At 38.1% G+C, this 11,617-nt stretch overlaps 1 protein-coding gene across 1 annotated transcript in view; it reads left to right on the top strand.

Annotated features, from left to right (window-relative positions):
- LOC119420852 (actin-binding LIM protein 3-like) overlaps positions 1 to 11,617 on the top strand; it is a 72,815-nt gene that overhangs the window by 34,532 nt on the left and 26,666 nt on the right. Inside the window, exons 6-9 of the mRNA XM_037688276.1 lie at positions 5,846 to 5,904; positions 8,657 to 8,737; positions 9,020 to 9,151; positions 9,269 to 9,323. Coding sequence (XP_037544204.1) covers positions 5,846 to 5,904; positions 8,657 to 8,737; positions 9,020 to 9,151; positions 9,269 to 9,323 — 327 coding nt within the window. The remainder of the gene's footprint in view (positions 1 to 5,845; positions 5,905 to 8,656; positions 8,738 to 9,019; positions 9,152 to 9,268; positions 9,324 to 11,617) is intronic.

Below are 11,617 nucleotides of genomic sequence, written 5' to 3'. Positions count from 1 at the left end.
ATATATATATATCCTGATTTTTATCATTTTTATGTCCATGTTGCATGTTTAAATTGCCACCTTTTAATGCCATTATAAACACAGGTTGGCCCTGATTCATGGAGACGCTTCTTCCTGCCAGCAAATGCTCTTCCTTTCATTTAAGAGCTAAACTCCTCCCTTGCCACATGCTATCACTTCTAACCAGGGCAAAACTGCTATATTTAAAAGAACATACTTAAATATCCTTAGCCATGTTTTATAATAAAAGTGCTTGTCAAGAAGCTGATTTTTTTTTAAATCTATTTTCCACCACAAAGATGTTTGTGGAGCATAACTGTTTCCTACCACTTTCACGTTATACTTCAGGAAACTGCCTTGTACAGATTTCAGTGGTATTTCTGGTGTCAGACATGTTCTTATCTCACGGGCTGGGATTCCATGAATTGTAAATAGGCAGAGTGACTGTGATTGATCGAATATGCTGAATGGTTGCAGTGATTGGTCAATTTTGCAAGACTGAGCAAGATTTATGTTAATAGCTGGCAACTTCCTGAAGGTGGCTTACAATTAAAAATATATTTGGACCTCTGTCCACTTTTATTTCATAAATGGCAAAAGCAGCTGATTGATTGAAAATAAATCCATTTTGACTACATGTCTTAAAAGGTAGAAAATTAAACGGCAAGGAAATGGGGTTTTGATAACAAAGTAAGTCTACCTGTTGTAGATATCTCTATTCTAATTGTGACCAGATTGAAGAGCAAATGGCTAGTTCAAGTGACACATTGACCAAAGTGGATTAAGTGATTAAGAGATAGACATATAATCTTAAAATAGTTATAGTCTTACTAGTTTCACAGCAGTTCAGGTTGATAAACATTAACATCATTGGCATTTTTGTTTTACACCGTTGTTCTATTCAATTCCATTCAGGTTATATATATAGTGCCAAGTCACAACAGAAGTCATCTCAGGACGCTGAACAGAAACATTCATATATATAAAATAATTTAACACTATTTATCTGATGAGCAGACTGCTTGAATTTAACTCCATCACAGACTCTCATCTTGAGCAAGCATGGAGGTAACAGTGGAAAGGAAAAACTTCCTCATGAGGAAGAACCCTCATCTGCTTTGACCGGCTGGATTTGAGAGGAACAGGAAGGAGGAACAGATACACAATGGCAGGTCGAGAATCACATGTTAAGATAGAAATAATATCAAACAAAAACTATTCAATTTAACAATTCATTTAAGGAAATGTGGCCAATTTGTCCTCAGTACTCCAAGACTATGGTTCTGATGGAAATATTGTAATATTCCTGATGGATGTGTCCCATGCTGCAATATAAGAGCTACAGCTAGCTGCTGCTGCTATTTGCATTCACAGATGACAAAAGAACATACTGTAAACAAAATAATGTACTGTAAAACTGCTTTAGATGCTTTAATTGATATATTAATTTAATGTTGCTTTTAATAACAGGGATTTTATTAAAGTAAACTTACGGTGCCCCAGGTGACCTAGATAGCAGCTCTCTGCTCCACACAGAGGGCTGTGGTAGCTCAGTGGTCTGTGGTTGCATCTGGAAGGGCATCCAGCGTTAAAATAATCACCAAGTCTTCGTGCAAGATAGTTTGCTGTGGCGACCCCTGAAGAAGGGAGCAGCTGAAAGAGAGGAAGCTGTTGATTGTGGGTCTTATTATATTTTTATTATAAAGCTGACTGATCAGAGGATGCCAAAGAGAATATTTTTCCTTAACAGAATCAAATGAATTTAATCAAAAACATACATTTCCACTGAGAACTATTAACAGCATTTAGTCTGTTTATATTTACTCCCTGCAGTGCAGTAGATAAACCTGCAGAGAACACATCTAAATGAAAGCATTATTCAGCAAAATGAAAATCATCTGAGGAGGAATTACATTTCTGATGCGCAATACCACAGGAATTTCAAAAGACAAATGTAAATGCCGATACATTTTTCCTAAATTAACTCTGGCTGTTCCAAGTCAATGGTGTTTGAATATTACTGATGCGAATGAGCAGGCTGGTTTGTTTTATTGACTTTTATTCTTTGCATATAGATAAAAGCTTAATCAGCTAAAGCTTTATTCCTTCAGCACACATTTAGATGAACAAAAAAAAAAACAGAGGATGAAAGGTTGTGCTGTTGAAGGAAATGTCTGACAGACTTCAGGCTTTCTGTATTTCCCAATGAAATCCTCTTTTTTTTTTTCTTTGCACAAATGCAGATTATTCTCGTGTTGCAGGAAATGAAGGATCTCAAGGCCACACATCTGTTTGGCAGCAGAGTTCAGGAGCGTGGGTGGGACGGGGGTGCACTGAACCACATCGCATGAGTTCTGTCTACTGTATTGATTTTGTGTGCAGCTTTGTCTTCACACAAGGTGCATGTTTCATCTGTGCTTCTCTGTGTGTGTGCATACTTACATGTTGTGAAAGTGCAGGTCAGATTTATGGTGTTGATGGTGGCGGTAAATCACAGTCAGGATCAGCTGAGTCTGTTCTGCTGGCCTGCATTGCCTCAAGTCCCCAGGAAATGATACTTGTGTATGTGTGCATACGCGTGCATGCGTACGTGTGTGTGTGTAAATGTATTACTGTTGGTTTGAGTGTGCATGCTCAGGGCGGATGTATTATCATCATTATGATTGATCACGAATGATCAGATCCTCATGCATATGACATCCTGCAGTTTATTGGGATGAATGATCTCTAATAACCTTTGGTCATTTCCTCTTAACTCCTTTCTTTACTCTTCTGATTATTTTCTCTATTTTTTCTCTGTTTTCTCTCCCTTTCTTTTTCTCTATTTGTGTCAATACACAAATCTAAACTTGAAATCTTTGTTTTAGGTAAAAAAAAAAAACATGTTTATTTGCTGATGACATCTTCCTCACATGCATGTACAGTAGTCCCTCTATACTTCGTGGTTCGTTTTTCGCAGACTCACTCTTATCGCGGTTTTTCAAAAATAAGATTGGACATGACACACTGATTGATGGATGAGCCACACGATCGACATGCCATTTTTATTTAAAATGAATTACCGTCATTTCCGGAATATAAGCAGCTACTTTTTTCACACACTTTGAACACCGCAGCTTATACAATGATGCAACTAATTTATAATTTCTTTTTTTGATGGGCAAACAAGCTTCATGCCACCAAAACATTTAGCTTCGTCACACCAGGTGCTCACATAGCGCCCAATACACATCTCTCTTAGGGGGTAGTGATCAATGACTTCCTGGTAGACTACTGTATTTTTTTATCAGCTGTGTTACATACAGTGTTCAGAAAAAAAATAACATTTTCTGTATTTGTGCGTGTTACCAGTATGCATTTAATTAAAAGTAAAAAAATAAATTATGTTTAAATATCTCATGTTACAACGTGAAAACCCACAGCTTATAGACAAGTGCGGCATATTTATGTAAAATTTAAATTTTCTTCTTAAATTTAGCGTGCACGGCTTGTATTCAGGTGCGCTCAATAATCCAGAAATTACAGTATTTTAAATTATTTAGCACCTGATGAAACTACGTGCAGCCCAGAGCTGCAGAAAAAGCTTCCTCCTACAGCGTGTCATATCTCTGCTCTGCAGCGAAGAAGTGGGCGTGGCCAAGCGCGCTGACAGGTGGCAGAGTGCAGCCAGAGGCAGAGAGCTGAGATCATGATGTGCTGTGCTCTTTTAGAGTGTTTAGATTTTAGAAACATTGTTTAGAATATTGCAAGCATGTGGGAAGGGTTTAATATATATATATATATATATATATATATATATATATAATTGAAATATATATATATATATATGTATATACATAAATACTAAAACAAACAACTACTGCTTGTACTATTATTCCTACTTCGATGGTTTTCACTTATTGCGGGGCTTCAGGGCAGTGGTGTAGTCTATGCAGTACATGGGTATACTCTGTATGCCCATGTACTGCATAGACTACACCACTGTCTAGAGGGTATACTCTGTATACCCTCTAGAAAAGCTTAAGAATTTCAGTATACCCACTTAAAAGTGCTCAGTGATGCATGCCATACCATTAGACGTGTCATTGACACATTAAACGGCAAGGAAGCGCTTCTGTATCTTATGCAGAGCTTGTTTATTACATTCACTTATCCAGTAAATTATTGTAATTCTGTACTTACTACTTAATACTTGAACATGTTTTGCTTTGATACTGTTTTATAAATTCTATAATATGTTTTGAATACAAAGCCAACTATTGTACAAAGTTTGTTGTTCATTTATTCAAATATAAGCATCAGAGAAATTTGGAAATGTTCAATATGCTTAAAAATCTAAATAAATTGATGAGTACATTGTACTAACTGGTGTACTTTGGTTTCTAAGCACAGTATACCCACTACGAAAATGTAGACTACACCACTGCTTCAGGTATAGATCCCCTGCAATAAACAAGGGACTACTGTATTCCCAAAGCATCTAGTCAACTTCAATTTCCATTACTTGCGACAGATCAAAGCCATAGTTCAAATTTTTGAATGCCTTGGTATAGATAGCTTTTTGAACAATCTGAGTTATAGAAATAAAGTTTAATTCTGACTAGATGAACTAGCTTACAGCCAGTTGAGTAAGGTAAGGTAAATACTAAGTGGATCCACTTACCTTACCTTACTCAAACTAGCTGTAAGCTAGTTCATCTAGTCAGAGTGTTTATACCTCTAGATATGCCTGATCTCCATCTCCACCAGTTAAGGTAAGGGTGATAAGTTGGGTTTAAGGTAAGGGTTAGGACAAAGTCATTGTAGTGTGTAGAGGTCATGTTTTCAGTGGAAATTCCCTCTAAAATGGATCGCTACCATCTTAAAACAATTCTAATCAGAAAAGTTTTATAACAGCTTATGCAAATGCCTTTTTTTATAAACCTTTACACAGCTGTATGGTTTGAGTAACACTTGACTTGTGGTTCAGTTTGGCTATAGATGATTTAGCATCTTGATGGTAAAGTTTGGGGTGAAGGCTTTAATGAAGCTTCAAGGTCTTCAACACAGTGCTCTTAGCTGAATAAACCTGTAGATCCTTAGCTGTTGAAGCAGACACAGAATTGTTGGGTCGCTTCGTTCTCTCTAAGTTGGAGGACAATTCAACCACGTCTTATCACTTCTTGACTGATTAGTCACACAAGCTATGCTCATTGAGGTTAAAGTTGGTCAGGGTGAATATTAGACAGTAAAGTTCTCATTTAAACTGTAAAATGTGCATATTTCATTTGTGTTATGCAGATTTTACACAGCAGCACATCAAATAATTGATGCAAAATGCTCAAGACAAACTTGCTTTTTCAAAGTAACTCACATTGAAGTTACCACTTCACTGTATTCATTCAACTAAATCAGCATACGTACAAGGATTTGGTATGAATAAAACACTCTAAACATAAACTACATAAATAGTTCAAATAAAAAACTAAGTTATTGTTTTTACTGTGATGTAGTTAGTTTAGTTTAAACCAAAATGTGTGCAGACATGAAACTATAGTCGTTTTATTAGCAGCGTTTAAGATTTCTCCTCTCGACATTTATCTGTGTGAGAAGACCAGAGGAGCTACGTCCTCATTTCTCAGAGCAGACACACTGCCTTCAGTGTGTGTGTGTGTGTGTGTCTGTGTGTGTGTGTGTGTGTGTGTGTGTGTGTGTGTGTGTGTGTGTGTGTGTGTGGGTTGATTGATGTTGATGCACTTGAGAGAGGCTGATCTACTCTTCATGGGATCTCATAAAACTGTATGCCTGCTGCCCACACACAATAAACAAACAACTGAGGTAAAAATGTGTGTTTGTGTGTGTGTAGGTTCAGAAGTTTGGCACCCCATGTGTAAAGAAGCAGCTCGACTGGAGAGAAAACTGAGGGTGAGTGCCCTTCCTCTCTATTTTTGTTCCTGTTCCTCCTCTGCATCCATCATGTCTGAGCCTTTAATGTTTCAGTCTGGATGTAAAGGTTTTGTTTTTTTTGCAACACAATAAACAAATTCATTATTAAATAGACCTTTAACATCTTATACCATGTAGATATTAAATAGTTGCATCTGTTAAAAGAAAGATGAATAAAACTGATATTTATAAACCATTCATAAGGGAAATGAGAGTCACAGACATGAAAAAAAACAATAAATAGGAAGCTTTCAAACCAGCAATTCAGTAAAGCCCATAGAGTTTGATTAATCTATTAAACATAAGTCCTAAAATTGAACATCTGGAACCAAAAACACGTTTTTCAGTGAATACTATCCCAATTAAAAAGTGATAGAAGACCAAAATCATGATATTATCTCTTCTGCTTCATGTGCGTTTGTTCAGCCATCCAACATAAGCACAGTAAGTTTGTGTTGATGTGCCATGCTTTTTTTCTCTTATGTTTTTGCCAAACACAAAAGTGTGCGTTAATGATACACATTTCTAGTTTAGTCCATAGCACGTTTTTTTTATTTATTGTTTCTTCAGATCCAAATATATATCCACCGTTTGCAAAGGCTTTGTGCAAGAGTACAGACAATGCTAGTTTCCCCCTTCTCCTGGATGCTGTGGAGGTGGGGAGAAACAGTATAATCAAGGTAGGTAGTTGATAGAGCATGCACTAAGGTGCAAACCAGCCACTAGAGAGCACAAGCCAGTGTATCTTGTGCCAGTCCTAACCCAGGTTAAGGAAGAGGGTTGTGTCAGGGAAGGGCATCTGATGTAAAACACCTGCCAAAACTAGCACGAGTTAATCTAAGTGACATCATACTGGATCGGCCAAGGCCCAGGTTAAAAACGACCACCACTGGTTCTGTTGACAAACAGGGTGCCGGCAGAAATTGGAAATGTTGGAAGCTGAGGAAGGAGTTGTGAGGAGTTCAGAGAGGAGCTGTTAAAGGATATGGGTGGTAAGAAAGAGCTTCCAGGTGATTGGACTACTACAGCAACAGTAACTAGCAAGACAGGTAGGAAGGTACTTGGTGTGTCATCTGGACAGAAAATGGATGATAAGGAAACCTGGTGGTGGAATTGTGAAGTGCAAGAAGCTGATCAAAGAAAGAGGTCAGCGAAGAAGAAATATGACAGTAAGAGGACTGAAGAGAGGAGACAGGAATATATGGAGATGGGACATGGAGCAAAGAGGGAGATAGTTAAAGCAAAGCAGAAGGCATATGATGTCATATGGGAGGCCAGACACTAAAGAGGGCAAGAAGGACTTGTACCGATTGGTGAGACAGAGGGATCAGGCTGGAAAGGATGAGCAGCAGGTTAGGCTTGTTAAAGATAGGAATGGTAATGTTCTAACAAGTGAGGAGAGTGTGATGGGAAGATGGAAGGAGTACTTTGAGGAGCTAATGAATGAAGAGAATAAGTGAAAGAAGAGTAGAGGTCATAGAAGCTGTGAATTAGGAAGTGGGAAAGATTAGTGAGGGTGAAGTTCAGAAAGCTTTGAAAATTAAAAGGGGAAGGCAATAGGACTTGATGACATACCAGTAGAGGTTTGGAAATGTTTTGGAAAGATGGCAGTGAAGTTTTCAATGGCATATTTGAGAGTGAGAAAACTCCTGAGGAATGGAGGTGAAGTGTGCTGGTGCCCATTTTTAACAATAAGGTTGATGTACAGAGTTGTAGGGGAATTAAGTTGATGGGCCACAGCACAGGTTGAACAACTGGGAGATAAAGTTAGAGAGGCCAGACTGAGATGGTTTGGACATGTCCAGAGGAGGGACAGTGGGTATATTGGTAGAAGGATGTTAGAAATGCAGCTGCCAGGAAAAGAAAAAGAGGAAGGCCAAAGATAGATGCAGTTAGAGAGGACATTGAAGTAGTTGGAGTTAGGACAGAGTGAGAAGGAGGAGGATGACTCGTGTGGTGACCCCTGAAGTGGGAAAAGCCGACAGAAGATCCAAATGTGCAAACACCTTTGTTTTTTCTTTATTGTTAAGATATTTTCACATGACAATTGTTCCAAAGATGTTTGACATAAAATATGTTAAATGAGACTCATGTTAGAGCATTTAGAAGTGTTTTCTCCATACGAATATGCGTCACACACATTGACTTCAAGTTATGGAGATGTCCATTTCTGGAAAATATCTTTATTTTTTCCGATTGTTAAAACTCTTCAAATGATTTTCTTGTCCAATTAAAAGAAATATCTCCTTGCACCCTTCCAGATTAATGGGCAGTAGCAGATACTTCTCTAAGCTCATTCCTCAAGTGATTCCTTCTTGACATTGTGTTCACACACAGTCACTCCCCAAAACAGCAGAAGTTGGGACAAATTTCTGCTTTTAAATGTTCAATGCCTTTTATTAGCTGCTCCTATTTGCTCCTAACATATAAAGGTCTGCTTACTTTTTACATGCTGGTTCTGGATTTTGCCTTGCTTTTGTAAAAGTAATGACACGTTTTAATATATCCTGTGCTGTTCAAATGAGAATATTTACCTGGGAAAGACTGGGATTTATTTTTTATGTTTTGAAACCTACAATCTTAGAAACTGATATTTTTATTTGATTGTGATGTGACATTATTAATCAAATAAAAAAATACTAGTCAACTTATCACAATAAACTCCAACTCATCACTAACTGCTGTGTTGGAGCAAATTTTATTTTGACTTTTGGCTTTTATGACCCGCCAGCTGAGACGTACCTCCGAGACGGCGTCTATATCTCCTGCAGGCTCCTCTCCCCTTCTTGGCTCTCCTCATCGACTCATCTGTGTGAGTACCTGTGACAAGTGTCACACTCACAACAGCTTTAGCTGTCTCTCTTACTGCCATTCTTTAAATATAACCATCATAAGGAAGTGTAGAGAGTCTGAAAGCTCACAGCGTCTGTTTGGCCTCGGAGCAGACTTCTATGTCTACATCTTGTTAAACTCCATTTTAAATATTCTATTTAAATGTTTTTTTATTATTATCATTAAATTGTACATGTGGCTTTTTAGTGGTCTCAGTTCCCATTTGTGTTTGTATTTTTGTGTCCCTCCATTCCTCTTACAGTCTAAGACTTACAGTGATGTTTTAAGTAGCTGGCAGCTCTGCCCAGTGTCATATATGCAGCAGCCAGACATCATTTCTTATCAGGCCGACCACGCACACACACAGATCTCAGTCGGCTTCAGCTGTGGACAGGTACACAAACACACACACAGATGGAACAGTTTGATTTGAAGTTATTAAACAGAAAGTAAACTGACCACAAGTCTAGTTTACTGTAACAAAAGGTTTTCTGTTCTTTGTCTGATGCAGTCATTTGGCTCCTTATCACCACATTCACACCCAGCAGTCATAAACATACCAAAAGGCAAGCGTTGCTTCTTAAAAGTAAATAAATAAATATTTTTTGGGGTTTTTTTTTCTGTGTGTTCAATACAGCTTGTTGTGTATACTGTAATCAAAGGCTTTCCTATTGGCAAGTCTGTTCTGGTGGAATTCACTCAGTATCTTCCTGGAATCTGTTAATTGGGTTTAAATGGAGGAGAAGGGCAGGATATTGATGGTGTTAAGGGTCTTCTCCAATAAGGCAGTGAGGCAGATCAAATGAGAAAGGGAAGAGGAAACTTGCCTCAATGTTATCATCATGAAGCAAGAATACAGACTAAAGGATGTTAGATGCAAATGGGGGATGGGGGTCCTGCAATGCAATCAGCTGGATATGACCACCACATGTGTGGGAACGTGGCGCTGTGAACCAGAACTGGGAATGAGCAGTGCTGGTTGGACTGACATTACTGTAAGCAGAGGGAGTGAAGGCAACGGACAAGAGTAAAAGGACAAAAGTATGGAGAGAGAACGGTAGCTGAGCAGAACCTGAAATTTACTTTTCACTCTGGTTGTGATGCCTAACATAAAAGTAGAACAAAAATGGCATTACCAGTATTCACAGGTGCACTTGACCGTACTTGACTGGTCCTGCATTTTTATAGCTTGACATATTTTACAGGTTTTCAGATTGGAGGTAAATGTCTGTTAGCAGATCTGCCTCTGCTATTATCAAATGGAGACCCAGATGGCACAGATGTTGACCAAGGAACAAAACACAAGGAGTTTTGCTGTAAATTATATATAAAAAAATATATCAGAGTCAGAGTTTCTTTATTGTCATTCGCACCTCATGTGGTACAAGTGGTGGAGCGAAATTATGTACACAGGGTCCCAGTTACATCCAACAATAAAATGTAAAAGAAAAACAGTAATAACATCTAAGATATGAACTAAGAAAAACATCAACTAAATATACACTGAGCACTCATAAAATAAAAACATTACGTCGAACATCAGCACAAACATGCTGATGACAATGAATATATATATATATATATATATATATATATATATATATATATATATACACACATTTTTGGTGTAGTATGTTCTCAGTATCTACTGATGTTTGTGCTCAGCAGCACTAATATTTAAAAAATACACAAGTATTTTTTCCTCCCCAGGTCCAGATGACCTGACTGAATATTGTTGGATTTTATATCTGGATTATTGAACATGAACTGTGGTATTTTTTCATCCATTCTGTTGGTTACCAGGCTAAAATATTTACCATAATGATGAAACACAGTTCTCCCAATAGAGTCAGAGTCAGAGTCAGAGCTTCTTTATTGTCATTCGCACCTCATGTGGTACATGTGGTGGAGCGAAATTATGTACACAAGGTCCCAGTTACATCCAACAATAAAATGTCTAAGAAAAACAGTAATAACATCTAAGATATGAACTAAGAAAAACATCAACTAAATATACACTAAGCACTCATAACATAAAACATTGAACATCAGCACAAACATGAACATGAGTCTGTGAGCAGATGTGCACGCATGAACACATCAACATTGAAACAGATCAGCAGCAACATGAAACAGATCAGCAGCAACATGATATGTTTTTTCACAGTGATTATTCTAGTTAGAGATTCATGAGTCTAACAACCTCAGGGTAGAAGCTGTTCCTCAGTCTAGTGGTTCTACACTTAATGCTCCTTAACCTCCTTCCTGAGGGGAGTGGGGCAAAAAGTGTGTGTGCTGGGTGAGTGGGGTCCTTCATGATGCAGGTGGCCCTCTTCCTGCATCTGGAGGTGTAGATGTCTGTGATGGTGGGGAGACTGATTCCAACAGATTTCTGTGCATCCTTCACCACTCTCTGCAAAGCTTTTCTTTCTGCAGCTGTGCAGCCTCCATGCCACACGTTGATGCTGGAGCACAGGATGCTCTCCACTGTAGTTATAATAATGATAAAATATGTTGTGTTTACTGTCCTCAGTCACAATTTGCACATTAAATAATGCATCAAACATGTTGGGGGCCGAGAAGGGGTAGAGGCAGGGCAGCCGACTCGAGACCCGAAAATCCCAGGTCTGATCCCCAGTCATTGCACATCTCGTGGTGTCTCTGAGCAGGACACCTTATCTCCAATTGCTCCCCGGGTGCCTTCAAGAGCTGCTCACTGCTCCACCTGGTGGTGGATGAGTTAATTGCAGAGAGCCAATTTCGGCATTGTATGGGAACATACAATGATGACAATACACAACACATTATTATTATTATTATTATTATTATTATTATTATTATTATTATTATTATTATTATT

This window comes from Nematolebias whitei, chromosome 14, assembly GCF_014905685.2.
Source record: "Nematolebias whitei isolate Nwh7 chromosome 14, NemWhi1, whole genome shotgun sequence".
NCBI classification, from domain to species: Eukaryota; Metazoa; Chordata; class Actinopteri; order Cyprinodontiformes; family Rivulidae; genus Nematolebias; species Nematolebias whitei.
This window is presented reverse-complemented; position numbering and strand designations above follow the sequence as displayed.